We start from the raw sequence: 14928 nt of genomic DNA on the forward strand, positions 1-14928 counted from the left end.
TAGGACTGCATGCATTGGTGCGTGATGGTGCCCCTTTTTTAGCTGCAGGGGAGTGTAAGTACAAACATAGTTACTTTTTGACATTTTAGGGTTGCCAGTTAATTTGAGTATGAAACAGCTGCTCTAACATGTAGTGTAACTTGCTTTAAATTTATTTTATTGTTTCCAGGGCCATGCTATCTATTGCTGTGTTGTTTTTTACCACTATGTGTTTGAAGTGGCTGGGTAAAGGAAAACAGCCATGGGGAGCTGGAATGTGGAGAGAAGACAGCAAGGCAGAAATGCTGCTTGACACTTTTCTTGTCATCTGCTTTTTCACTCAGAAAATCTCTGCCAAGCTGTATTTCTCTCACTTAGGAGGAAAGATTCTGGGACCTCATGAGCGAATTAAGTATTGCTGTTTGAGCAACTGGTGCATCTTTTTGAACATTTTTGTATGCAATCCCAAATTTGTTCATATGGAGAAAGGTCTTTGAACATAGTGGGAGTTACTTCCAAGTAAGCAAGCATAGCACTGTATTGCTAGTATGTTATTTCAGGTCCACCAAGTGTTCTGTCATAAGCATATTTAGACCAAAAAATGTACAACTCAAGCAATTCCCAGCCAGGGTTTTTTGTCTCAGTATATATATGATTGTGTCCTGAATCTGTTATGCATAAGCATGGAACACGTTAGCACTTTCTTTAATCTTTGAATGACTGCACTGACAGGAGAATGCTCTGCTTTCATTATGTACTAGACAGTAAAAGAGTGCTGTGAGCTAATGGATTTTAACATGTTGAATAGTAGATCTGATACTCATTTGCTGAGCCAGTTTGGCATGTGCTGTCCTGCTTATCCAGATCCTTTACAAGTTGGTAGTGAATGTGCCTCATGTACTACTGGAGACTGTATGAGCATGGTCTTCCCAAAAAACTACCGTGTTTTCTTTATACAGCTTGGGGGAAAGGACTAGTGTGCAGATTAATGATTACTGTCTAGTTAATTTGAGTATTAACTCAAATACACAGGATGGAGGTTCTGAGTGTAGCTGTCTAAGGGTTTTTATTCAACCCTTACAGGACCCTGTCATGCCTCAGTTGGTTCTCTCACCTTTCATTTCTGGAGCACTTCTGCTTTGCAGGCAGGGTCCATCTCTCATTGATGGCTTGCTGAACTCATCACTTTTGCAGAAGCTTATGCCAAGCCTACTCAGAGGTCACGAAGTTTGCTTTCTTAAGCTGTGAACCTATTTATCTCTTTGAATCTGTGCTCCTACAAATAGTGCAGTACAGACTGTACTGATCTTAGCACCACCATGGTGCAGTTGTTAGAATGTTGGGCTGGGGACCCAAAAGATCTGGATTTTAGTCCTCACTCTCAGATAAAGGTTCTAGTCCTCACTCTCATTCTCAGCCTAACCTCCCACACAAGGTTGTTGGGATAACAAGAAGTAGAAAAGGACTACCTAAGCCACCTTGGGTTCCTTGAAGGGGCAAAAAAATGGGATATCAACTTAATGTAAAAATAATAACTTGCTACACTGCCGCAATCTGAATGGCATGCTGCTGGAACATACGGCTATTGCCCATGGCTCTTAACTCATTTTGACCCAGTAGATATAAGATTAGCACTTGTTTACCTGGCAAGGTTCCTGTGCCTTTAACACTTGCGTGACAGCTTGAAATGTCACTTGATCGAGAATACTCCAGCTGTTGAATTTTTGTCCATCCTACAACTGTTAAAGCAGGGGATAGGCAACCCTGGTGCCCTCCAGTTATTTTGAACTCTAACTCCCATAAACCCCAACTAATTCCAAAACATCTGGAAGGCAGGTTGCCACTTTCATGTTCAAGTCACCAGTGCAACATGGCTGCCCAAGGAGGACAACAAATACTGGATGGGCTTTCCACTCTGCTTGGAAGCTTTATTGACTTTCATGTGTCTTTTCTGTTCATCTGTGCCTCATACTGGCATCTCTGTTGTGTCTGGTTCTTGCTTCTTCAGCACTTCTCTTGTGTCTGCCTGCCATAACTGCACCAGATCTGTAGGTGTCTTTCCAGCCTGTGGCAACAGAGGCAGAGGCATAAGAATGTAAGAAAAGCCATGCTGGATCAGACCAAAGGTCCATCTAGTCCAGCACAGTGGCCAACCAGCTGCCCACAGGACCCCTCAAGCAGGATGGGTGCAAGACCTCCTCCTGCCCAAGCTCCTCGGCAACTGGGGTATGCAGGCAGGCCAGCCCTGCTGAAGCAGGTGCCACTGATAGCCCCCTCCCTCATGAATCTGTCCACTCTCTTCTTAAAGCCATCCAGGTTGGTGGCCACCACTACCTTCTGTGGCAGCAAATTCCATAGTTTAACAATACATTGTGGGAAGAAGAACTTCCTTTTGTCTGTCCTGAATCTCCCACCAATGAGCTTCCTGGGATCACCACAGGTTCAAGTGTTATGGGAGAGGGAGAAAAATGTCTCCCTCTTCACTTTCTCCACACCTTGCATTACGTTAAACTCCTCTATCATGTCTCCCCTTATTTGCCTTTTTTCTAAGCTGAACAGCCCCAGTTATAAACATTTCTCACTGGGAAGCTGCCTCAGCCCCCTGATTATTTTTGTTGCCCTTCCCTGTACTTTTTTTTTGTAATCTGTACTCTGTGAAGGACTCAGTAATGCCCTTTTTCAGCTAAGTGACCAGAACTGAATGCAATATTCCAAGTGTGGTTATCCAAAGATATGCTTAAGGGAAGATTTTTGGCAGCTCTGTCTCTGTTCCATTCCTAATTGTGCCCAGCATGTAATTTGCCTTCTTCAGAGCAGCTGTGCACTGGGCCAACATTTTCACTGGATTGACCACTACTACCCCAAGATCCCTTTCCTGCTCAGTCGCTGCTAGTTCAGATCCCATCAGCTGGAAGTTTTTGTCCCAGCATGCATTATTCTACACTTGCTTATATTGAATGACATTTGCCATTTTGATGCCCATTCTTCCAACTTGGAGAGATTTCTTTGGAGCTCCTCACAATCCCTTTTAGTTTTAAATTCTCTAAAAATTTTAGTGTCATCAGCAAACCTGGCTGCTTCACTACCCGCTCCTATTTCCAGATCATTTATGAATAGGTTGAAAAGCATTTCTCCTTATACAGAACCCTGTGGGACTCCAGCCTGGTGACATCTCTCCATTGGGAGAAATTGCCATTTATTCCCACCCTCTGTCTTTAACCAGTTACTGATCCACAAGAGGACACCTACTTTTATTCCATGACTGCTCCGTTTGCTCAGGAACCTTTAGTGCAGGACTTTGTCAAAAACCTTTTGGGAGATCAAGTAAACAATGTCTACTTGCTCACCCCTACCTACATGCTTATTGAAACCCTCAAAGAGCTCCAATAGGTTAGTGAGACAAGGCTTCCCTTTGCAGAAGCCTTGCTGATTTTTTTCCAGCAAGGCTTTTCCCTCTATATGTTTTCTGATTCTATCTTTAATAAAGCTTTCAAGAAGTTTACTCAGTACAGATGTTAAACTAACTGGCCTGTGATTTCCCAGATCTCCCCTGGACCCCCTTTTTTTACGACAAGAAAGTTCAGCCTCCTTGTGTCATAAAATTGCAATTTCTAATGAAGAAATCTCCCAAAATGACATCAGAAGCTTCCATCATCTCAGGACCTGCACAAGAGTTCATCAAAATTCTGAAATGCCAACTAAATAGTATCTGGAAGCAAAGCAATTCTTCTGATCACTCAAGCCATATGAAAATGTCCCACTGACCAACATATGCTATCCAGTGTGTAGGCCACAAGGGGGCAACACTCACCAAGTTTTTGGCCATCATGTCTGCCCCATGCAGAATCAACAGCTTGATGATCTTGTAGCGATTGAGGCGCACAGCATCATGCAGGGCACTCTCCCCCTCCTGCAACAAACATGGGAAAGCCGCCATGTGTAGTACAAGAACAGGCCAGCAACAGGCACCAAAGCCAAGTTTGTCTCATCGTGTCCACATAAGAATAGGAAAAGTTGGCGAGGATTGCATTTGCTCAACATTGGAGAAGCAAAGAGCCACCTAATGAAGAGTTGATTTTAAAAAAGATTTTGGACTGCATGGAGATGGACAGATTGACTCTGTCTTTGAAGGAGAAGGAAGATACGTCCTTCTGTCAAACTTGGAATATTTTTATCATTGGTTGGAGAAAAGGGACTATGCGTAAAATGGAATATAGTTCTTAAATGTAAAAAAAAAAGAGCATGATGTCGACCCAGTATATCCGATGTCCTGAATAATTGTTGTTTTTAGTTTTAAATTTATAGAGAAAATAAAATTTGTTTTAAAAAAAGAATAGGAAAAGTCTAGCAGACAAATAGGCAAAAGTTCGTTCAGCTCTCTCAAGTCTGAATGTGTCAAATGTAACCTTGCTGCCAGAGAGGACATGAGCAAAGGCCACCAAAGGTTAAATCAGGCCAGCTAAACAAAGTCTGTGCTTGACACTGATGGGAAGAATTGCAGTTTTGCCATCTGTATAGGCAGAAGGAAATATAAATGAAGGATCTCTCACTTTGTGTATCCCTCGTTGGAAATAACTAGACAGGTATGGTATTCACCGGGATAGAGGAAAACTCACTCCCTTATTGAAAAGAAAATGTACATTAGGGCTGTGATTCAAGAACTGAAGTTAGTAGGGGATTGGTAAGGCTTTTCTTTTAAGACTACTGCACCACTTTTTCAGATTTACGTAGAAACAGAGCGAGGTAGAAGGGGCCTCCCGGGCCAACTAGTCTGACCCTTGGCTCCAGTCAGCGCCACTCATGACCATGAAAAAAAATTACCTTTCTCTTCATTTTGCTTCTCTTGCTTGATTTATTCTGTGCGTGCGTGCGTGCATACATGCATCTTGCTTTATGAACCACATCTCATTTTCCTGTGTATTATATATTGCATGATATCCCGCCATTCTCCAACATGCTAATAGCATCATGATTCTTACACGTTGCTGTGTATGTGTGCAATTGCCGTTATGCACTGTAAACCACTGGAGAGAGAGGAGCTGTATGTTTCAAAGTATAGCTTGCCAAAAAGGTTGTTTCTTACCCGGTCAAGGGAACTGATATCCACTCCATTGTTTAGCAAGTGCTCCACAATGTCAATCATGCCAGTGCGGGTGGCCACATGGAGAGGGGTGCTGAGAAGCTGAGTTTGAGGCAGCAGTGAATAAATGTAAGATATCAAAGAAAAGAAGAAGAGACGAGATTTCAGATTAGTTCCACCATTTCCACTGTGTGCTCAGGTTCTTTCTTCTGGAAGGAATTACAAGATCCCTCAATTCTCTGGATGCTCAGTTCTTCCTGTTCAACCCAAACCAAACCCCTTCAATGTCCAACTTGCCCACCCTTCTCCTTTGTTACAATTTCTTCCACAGTGTTGCTGTCCCACTACGAACCAAACCCTGGAATCCCCATCCCTCGGCTTACCTTGTCCTTGACATTCAGATTGGCTCCCTTCTCCTGCAACAGCTTCACCACATCCAGATGTCCGCCACGGCAAGCCCAGTGCATGGCGGTGGCGTCCAGCTGTCAGCAAGCATCACATTTATCATGAGAGGAGCGCCTTTCCATCCTGCATTTACATGCACCCCCATCCTTCTTTGAGACCCCCCTTTTCAGTTCCATGCAATGGCATTTCTCAGCCTCACATTAATTCGTGGAAAGTTCTAGAGTCAATTTTGTACCCAGAGCACATTGTCAATCAGAGGTGGGGCCCAAACCAGCTTTCACGTGTTCCCCACATGGCCACTGGTTCCAGCCTGGTTTCCCCAACCACAAATCAATAGCAGTTTCTTGGCCCTTGTGAATTTTTCCCTATTCTAAAAGACTGAAATACCTCTTTTAAAGCTTAGTTGCTCATAGTCAGAACTTCCAGCGAAAATATGCTGGGGATTGTTGTATTTTTGGTGCCACCCTTTTGGCCTTTGGCCGCAGCCACCACTGGAATGTAACCCAGGAAAGTTTTCCAAAATTGAGTTTGGCTCTGGTGCTGAAGATGTCCCTTGCCCTTGCCATAAAAACTTCCTTTGCCCAAAGAGAACATGGTGGAGACAAGAGTAGGCATAAAGAGTATAATGCAATGAGCGGTGTCTTACTCGATCTCTGAAGTCAACAGTGGCACCTCGGGCCAAAAGTTTCTCTGCAATCTCTATGTATCCCTCAAGGGAGACACGGTGCAAAGCTGTCCTGCGGAACTAAGTGAGAAACATAGTTAGGTCTTCAGCAAAGGACTGATGGCAAAAGAAGGCTGAATGACAGTGGATGGCTAAAGCTCTTGCACACTGGGTTTCCCCTCTTTTCAAATCTTTGCTAACCCCAGCCTTCCCCTGTCTACCCATATTAACATTCCATATGCTTTTGTAAAACAAATTTGTGCATTTCTTTAATTTCCAGTATACCAACTGAGGAAGTTTTCCCCACTGCAGGTTTTACTGAGCTGTGTCCAAGAACACCGGGACCCTGTCTGGCTTCTCAATTTCTCTAATTCTAGAACTGGGTATGATCCAACATTCACTGATTTCTCTCCAGAAGTGTTCTAAGAAGTCATCCACCAAATGCTCTTATCTGTATTGTGTTTTGCTAAAGCATTACTTTCCAGAAAGAAAGAAAATGCTGCTTCTCCCATTCCCAAGCAATCTATTCCAACATGTAATGTAGTTTTATAATAAACAAAAGCCTTATTTCTCTCTGGAGTTGGTCTAGCAGCCTTCCCCAGCCTGGTGTTATCCAGATGTTTTGGATTTCAACTCCCATCAGCCCAGTCAGAATAGCTACGTGTCAGAAATGCTGGAAGTTGTAGGGCAAAGCATCTGGACAAACACCAGGTTGGGGAAGTATAATTTTTAAATAGAAAAGAGTCCTGTGCCCTTGGCCTCAAAGAATGGATGATCTAAGATATTGTTCTTGCATGATCCAAAGCAATTCTGGCTATTATTCGTCCTTTGAATATTAGAATTTTCCCCTTTTTTACACTTCGCAGATTTGACATTCTTCTCTCATGGGACACACTGTCCTCAGTGTAGAGTTTCACCCTTCCCAGTGAACCAACATTCACATTCATCGCACCATGGAAAGGGGAACACAAGTTATGGGAAAGTGTGTGAGGGATGTAGCGAACGTGCCCAGCATCCAAAAGCCAGGTTAGATTTTGAAGCCTTCTGATTGTTAGGAGGAGCACCAGAGATAATTGCTTTTCCCCAGCATATAATTGCTTTTCCCAAGAGTTGCTTTTGCCTTTACTGAAGCTGTGCTGCTCCTTTCCCTCCGCCAATAAATGGAGGTTAGGGGAGAGGAACTTCATGGAAAGAGGCGTGGTCGTTTCTTTTCAGCTTGGGCTCAGCCAGGCAGCTTTGGGGGTCTAAATCCCGCTGCCTATTCAAGGAACTGGTATGTCCACAGATAAAGGGAGTGTGTGTTTTGTTTTATTTCATCATTGTATTCTGTAAATGTATATTATTTTTGACACAAGTGGTTTTGTTTCAGCCTGCAATCTGAAATGCAGTGCCTTGGCTGGACTTGGCCCCTCGGAGTGGATAAAGGTGATAAATGCTGCAGCTTTACATTACCTCATCACAGGTGTCGGGGGACCCCCCATCTTCCAGAAACTTGTCTACCACGTGCACCTTGCCTTGCACTGCAGCTTTCAAGAAATCCTCTTCTGTGATGGGTCCTTTCTGTAGGGGAGGATTGATGTTTTAATAGGGGCTGCTTTTGAGCCATATTACAGGAAATACTTCTCAAAAAACTGAGGAAGGACCTGGCCATAGTGGATCGCTAAGCAAGCAGGTACAGTTTTGCATGGGACAGGGGTTATACATTTAGAGAAGCCTCCAACCCCTAAGAGGGCACTGGCTGTATCCCATCCTGCTTCTGCGTCTCAGAGTACAGCCTGGGTAAATCTTGGCCTTCTAGCTGTTTCTCCAGTATCCCCTTTTTCCTCGCCCAGCCCCTTTCCATACAATCTCCTCTGGCTCAGGCTCTGGTTTCTTCTCCTCCTTCTTCTTTCTGGGCTTTTTGCGTAGCTCAAAGAGGTATTGGGTGCCGCCAACTTCAATGATTTCCCGCCTCAGGTCCACAGAACTCTTCCGCACCCTTTCTTGTCCCTGTAGGAGGATAACAAGATATACAAAACTCTCTTGCTTATCATATCCAGAGGGGTAGTTATTTTACATGGTTGCAGAAAAAAAACCAAAGACTCACACGTGGCACCTTAAAAACAGATTTAGGATGCAATCTATGCCCTGCATTCATAATTTACATGTATTCTATGTCCAGAACAAGGTGTAGTAGCAATCTTTGCCACAACCACACCTTAGAGCCAGCATTTTATCCAGAAGGCTGTGCAAAGTGCCAGGAAGAAGGTGGGAAGGAGGTAAGGATGTTGATAAGAATTAGCGTATGTCCTTAGCTCCCCACCCATGCACCCTGACATCCCCCCTTACCCCCTCTCACCTCAGGGTTCTTTCCAAGCCAGCTGCAAGCGTGGGTTCGGGGGGGGGGACTTGGCCTTCAGAGTCTCAACTCCAAGATTGCAAGATCTCAGACTGGGATTCCAAATAATCTCAAACCTCCCAAATGATCTCAGAAGGCCATACAAGTGCACCCTTAATGTGGCATAAGCTTTGGTAGACTAGAGACCATTTCATCAGATGTATGAAAGCTTAGATTGGCAGGTATAATAGACTGTAAGGGGAGACAGTCCAGTGACTTTCAGGTATTTTGGACAACAGTTCCTGTCAGCTCTGTTCAACACGGCCAATGACTTGGGGTCATGAGAGTTGCAGTCCAAAAGATCTGGAAGACACCAAATTGTTTATCACATGGTGTAAAGAGTTGACATGGATGTAGAGAGAAGGAAAATGTAAGCAATGAGGTCAGAGGGAAACAAAATGCAAGAATTACATGCTGTGATGATTGCATTCAAGCTTTCATGCATGTAAATAATTACATTGATCATTATCACTGTGTTTTTCTCTTTCTGCCTATTGTCCCCTTAATGGCAAGGATTCTCATTCTTTTTTTTTTTCCTGTTGTGACCAAGGGCTTGGTGATCAAAGGGCTTATTTTTGTCTCTCTTTACTCCCGGCATTAAAATTGGCACTGCAATAAGGAATGCAGAGTCCTGCTGACTCAGTTTGGCTTCTCTTCTTTCACTCAGGAAGAGAGCAAATTCTTCTATATGCCTGTTTCAAAGATCCTAGAGAGGAACAAAACTGTTACAGATTCCAAACAAGATGCCCTGCTGGGCTGAGAAATGAGGTTGGAGAGGTGAGGCGTAGTTTTAACCTGGAGCAATCTGCCTAGGAACCTCTGGGCTAAGCCCTGAAGCTTCTTTGTCTCATCTTTTCCCTTCAAAGCCAAGGTTCATCTCTGGAGGGGGAAAATTAGAAGAGAGTTTCAGCATATGCAGAGTATGCCACTCATGCCACTCAGTAGAAACAGCTTATCTGTTTCCACCTGAAGAGCACATGAAGGGTTAGGGTTGGGGTCATCTAGTCTAGCATTCTATTCACAGAGTGGCCAACTGGCTGCTCACAAGCAGGACATGAGTGCAACAGAACCCTCTTGCCCATGTTCCCCAGCAACTCATATACCTAGGCTTACTGACTCTGATGCTGAATAATAGCCATCATGACTAATATTGGCTGATAGCTCTCCATGAATTTGCCCCATTCCCTTTTAAATCCATCCAAATTGGTAACCCACACTGCATCCTGTGGAAGTGAAATCTTTAGTTAAAATATGTGCTGTGTGAAGAAGGACTTCTTGAAATATTTCTGACCTGAATCTCCCACCGGTCGACCATATGAGATGACTCTAGTTTCTGTGATCATGAAAGGGAGCAAAAATGTCTCCCTCTGCACTTTCTCTAAACAATGCAGTTTGAAGAGACACTTTTGGAACTTGCAATCACTTTTTGTTTCAACCTCACTAAATAATTTTGGTGTCATCAGCAAACTTGGCCATTTCACCGTTCGCTCTTGGTTCCAGATCACTGATGAATAAGTTGAAGAGACAGACTTCCTTCCATTGCTTATGTCCCTCTACTGGAAGGATGTACCATTTCTTCCTATTCTCTGCTTTCTGTTCCTTAACCAGTTACTGCTTCATATATGCCTCCCCACCATTATTCTAGACTGCTAAGCTCGCTCAGGAGTTTCTAGTAAGGGACTTTGCCAAATACTTTTTCGAGGTTCAAGTAAAAAAATATCTACCAGATCACATGTTTGGCCACATACCAGATCTTGGCCACATGTTTATTGACACTCTCAAATAACACCCTTTGGAATTAGGGAGTGTGGTTTCCAGACAAGCCTGAACTCCAGCCCTCCACTGGTAAAGGAACCATTGCTGAGAACAGAAGAAAAATGATGCTGGGTCAGACACACGGTCCATCTAGTTCAGTGCTCCATAAACATGGTGGCAAACCGGCTGCCCACAGAATCCTGCAAGCTGATCACTGTGCCCAGAAGAATAGGATCCAAGGGCCACATGCGGCCCTCTCACCTTAAGCCCCTCCAGGCCTTTGTTGATAAGTCCATGTCTCTTCTCATCTTCCAGAAGTGGGGTGTCCATTCGTGCCACTGCTGGGGGCAGTTCAGGGGGGCAGGAGCATTGTTTCTGGGTAAAATAAATAAGAAATGGGAAACTATTGAAGACTCATGTACCAAGCCCCAGTCTTTAGCTATGGGGAAAGGTAGTTGTGACTTTGCTTTTCACAAACACTGAAAATAGGATACAATTATGGACCACAGTTATAAACAATAAACAGACTTTGCAAAAGCTATTTTTAAAGAACATGTTCCTGCAAATTGCATGTGCAGCCCAGTTCAGACGGCTCTACTGGATTCATTCACTGTCCATATCAGTATAGACCAAGGTTAGTTTAATATTTGCTTTCCTCTTTTCATTTTCCCAGTGTTGCCTGATGCAACTTATCTCTTAACCTGTCCAAAATACTCAGAGTTTGGGGTATTTTGAGAGGTAAGGAAAGGATAGCTGCCTGGCATAGCAGCATCAACATTAAACATTATAACATGAATATTCAGTATAGTTCCCCTTTCTTTTTTTATCAACATTTGAATTCCAAAGAAGGGGGCTTGGAAATATATTGAAACCTGCTGCTTCAAGGAACTGCTTGTTGCCCTTTCCTTTGGTTGGCAAGAACAATTAGATAATTCTTCATGGGTCAAAGTCCCCCATGGAATATTTTACAATAATCATCCAGGTCTCAGCCAGTAGAGTTTTGTCTAGCCTGTGAACCCCTGGAAACTAGTCCCATTTGAGCCCTTGAGCCTCACCTTTTGCTCTTCCTCTAGAGCCAACTTCTGTTCAATCAGTTCCGTTGCCCATTTCACCTCCTGGTCTGCATTCATCTTCCCTGCTTGTTCTGGTGCTGCAAGTCCTCCTGAGCACACCACAGATCCTAGTTGAGCTATCTTTCCAGGTTTTCCACCATAAACACAGATTCTACCCTTGTCCTCCTGCAGCCACTGTTATAAGATCTGATCCCTGTCCTGTCCCGAGCGAAAATTCTATTAACTTCCGCCCCACAGATGCTTTTGTCATGAGCTCAGCCCATCACATTCTTTCCTTGTCCGACTGCTCACAGATCACCTTCCTAAAATGACCCATTTTGTAGTCAGTTCTCTTTTCCCAATAGGGAAATGGACACAGAAATTGGCAGAACCCCATTAGTTCCACATAGGCTGATGTCTTACTCCTGCTTAGACTAGGGACAGAAATTGTGGCTGTGCCTAGTCCAAGTCTCCAAAGTTTCAAATGAGTCATCAGCACTCTTAGCAGATTTATCTGTCATACTAGAAACTCCACAAGCCTGTGGATACTCTCCCTCCAAAGAGGGGGTCTCATGCGGAACTGCCATTCATAATTTCAAGAAAGTCCATTTGGAGCTACAGCATTTGAAAGAAGGATCTAATTTCTGTATTGTTTCAGCATTCCCCTACCTGAAGCCCCCCAGATGTGTCTGACTACATGTCCCATCATCCCCAGCCAGCACAGCCACTCGAAGGCACCCGTTGGTGGAGGTTATTCAAATACACAAACAAGCCATGCTTCTCCTGCAAAGACTGCAAGGTTTGGGGCATCAAGAATAACTCCTTCATGCAAGGGCCACCAGTCAACTGACGGCTAAAATCCCTCCATGGCTTGGCTTCGGTGTCACTCTGCTTCTATGCAGATAGATTCCCTACCTCTGTGGGAAGAAGAATCAAGCATGAATATATCCTACGTAGCTGCTGCTTAAAACATTCGCCCTTTGCAATGGGTGCCACATATTCTGGAGGGGCCTGCTTACATGGGCACACAGCCAAACAGGAGGGCTCTGCCAGGAAACCACTTGCCAAGCAGACAGCTCAGACATAAAGCCTGGAACAAGAAAGCAGGGGAGAGTCTGAACAACACTGGGGACACTAGGAATGGTTGAGCTGGGAGCTATTTATGGTGACGGACATATTTCTGCCTCTTACCATTTTAGGGCCCTCAATTGTACTATGACAAGCAGTGCTACTTAAATCATTCCCAGGGCTAGCTAGTGACCTCAACCGGGAGGTTGAGAAACAAATGTCTCCCTCCCCATTTCGATGTGCTTAGTACCCTAAACTGGTAAAGCCACTTTGGGACCCAAGGCAGAAAATTTCCCTGCCTAACAGTAAAATTTCAATCATACTGAATTAAACAGCAATTCGCTGTCTTTTCATGATTATTATTTATGATGATGATGATGATGATGATGATGATGATGATGATGATATTCAGATTGCTGTCTCAGACCTCAACTCTGCCTAATGGCAAGCCCAGCCCTGATCGTTCGCAAGAGTGCTCAGGTGTTCTGTGTGAAGGGATGGGAATAAAATCCTGGTTCTGAACAAGATGCCAGAGAAAGCAACAGGCTTCCTTCCAAGTGTGGATAACAGCTTCCATAGGGCTACGGGCCAGAACGAACCACTGCAGTCAACCATGACTTCTCATTTTGGGGTGGAGGACAAGGAAAAGGCCAATGTATCTGAACATACTTTTGTCCCTATTACAATGGAGTTCAAACTTCCAGATGCTCTCCTGGCCATCAACCCAGTTCCATGAGCTATGTCAATAGTCTTGAGCCCAAGCCAAGCTGCACACCCCATTCCCACCTACAGAAGGTAAGCAAGCTCATATATCACATAGATTACAAATAGATTTTTAAAAGGTTATCTCTTAAGTATCAGAACAAGATAACAAACTGGCCCACCCTTGTAACTTGCAAGCCTGAACTTGTGGAATGTTCAGTACAACTTTATATTGACAACAGAAACATCATTTCTCTATATGAATGAGATATTAACCAATTTTATAACTTAGTAAAGGTGGATGCCACTTTATACAAAACTTAGTACACACACATTTGAGGAAAGTATATAGTAGTGCATGTACAAGTCTACACATATAGGTGTGAAGAGTTTATAGGAGTTCCTAATTGGTCGAAACTGGGTTCAAGCCCACAATCAATTGCCATTCAGAAGTAGCATATGCAGCATTACATGAACTGGTATACACACATTTATATGACCATTTAAAAACTTCTGTCAAGCTGCTGTTCTGCCAAGCTGATCTGTGCCGCAACTCATTATGGTCATTTCCCCATCTCCTCCCTGTTATGCTTTGAGCATGTTGTGAGCAGAGCCGGCTGGAGCCGGGGTCAGACTAGATGGCCCGGGAGGCCATCTGACTCGCTCTGTCTCTGTTTCTATGCTTTGCTAATGGGCAGTTTAGATCTGTCCATAGACTGGAGAACATCATACAGAAACTTGTTGAATGACCCTCTTCCACTCTCTTTTAAAGAAAAGATTGGTATGGCAATAATCCTGGGCTGTACTAATATGATCATGAAATGTATTATTTTTGTAGGCCTCATTTTGAACATTTACATTGAATATATCCAATATAAAATCTGTATTTAAGGGCTAGCCAAGGTATTACAATAGAAACACGCCATCCCAATCCATGTTTTCTTCAGAATGCTATAGTAAGGACTTCAGGGTGTATAATCCTTCCCACACAAATGAAAGCAAGCCTAACAGAAGGAAAAATGTTCTGCGCGATGAAGCACATGCAGGGGAGAAATGGTGGGCATTAGTACCACTTACTTCCATGTAAAGATCTCTCTGTATGTGCCTTATCCCAGCCCATGCATTCCTTGGCAATGTAGTTCCAACCACATATTTGGTCAGATTACTTCTAGATTCACCTTGAAAGCTAGCATTGCCTTTCACTAGAGTTTCCTGTTTTTAGCTGGTTGTCTCATACAAATTGCTCAGCAAAGCCATGCTGGATCAGACCAATGCTCCATCTAGTTCAGCAGTCTGTTCACCCAGTGGCCAACCAGCTTCCCATAGGAACCTAAAAGCAGGATATGAGTGCAAAAGCACCTCATGACCACATTCCCCAGCAACTGGTATACATAGGCACACTGCTTCTGCTACTGAAGGTAGCATCTATCCATCAGGACTTGTAGTCATTGATAGCAGCCACCTGTATGAATTTGTCCAATCTCCTTTTAAAGCTGTCCAAATTGGTGGCTATCAGTATACTGCATGAAAGTGAATTCCATGCACTTTCATCTGTGGTGAAACTTCCACCAGCCAAGCTACATGGGAAGAGTCCGATATTTGGTACTATGGGAGGGGAAGAAAAATATATCCCTCTCCACTATCTGCACGTCATGCATAATTCTGTATACCTCTGTCACGTCACCCTTTACTCACTTTTTTCCCCTAAACTACTAAACAATTTCAGCTGTTGCAACCTTTCCTTGCAGAGGAGTTGCTCCAAACACTTCATCATTTTAGTGACCCTTTCTGCACTTTTTCCAACTTTGCATACTTTTCGATGCCCTGACTAGAACAGTACACAATA

At 43.7% G+C, this 14928-nt stretch overlaps 1 protein-coding gene across 1 annotated transcript; it reads right to left on the minus strand.

Moving 5' to 3' along the window:
• Positions 1–1881: 1881 nt before the first annotated feature.
• On the minus strand, positions 1882–11552 carry ANKRD2 (ankyrin repeat domain 2). The gene is made up of 9 exons (XM_044436588.1): positions 11316–11552; positions 10522–10635; positions 7974–8117; positions 7581–7688; positions 6111–6209; positions 5443–5541; positions 5063–5161; positions 3791–3889; positions 1882–2044 (listed from the first exon to the last, which is right to left on the minus strand). Exons 1-9 carry the CDS (start codon positions 11388–11390, stop codon positions 1946–1948), a joined length of 936 nt encoding a protein of 311 aa, XP_044292523.1. The 5' UTR covers positions 11391–11552; the 3' UTR covers positions 1882–1945.
• Positions 11553–14928: the final 3376 nt, after the last annotated feature.

The sequence above is a fragment of the Varanus komodoensis genome, unplaced genomic scaffold, assembly GCF_004798865.1.
Source record: "Varanus komodoensis strain SLA01 unplaced genomic scaffold, ASM479886v1 scaffold1, whole genome shotgun sequence".
Taxonomy (NCBI): Eukaryota; Metazoa; Chordata; class Lepidosauria; order Squamata; family Varanidae; genus Varanus; species Varanus komodoensis.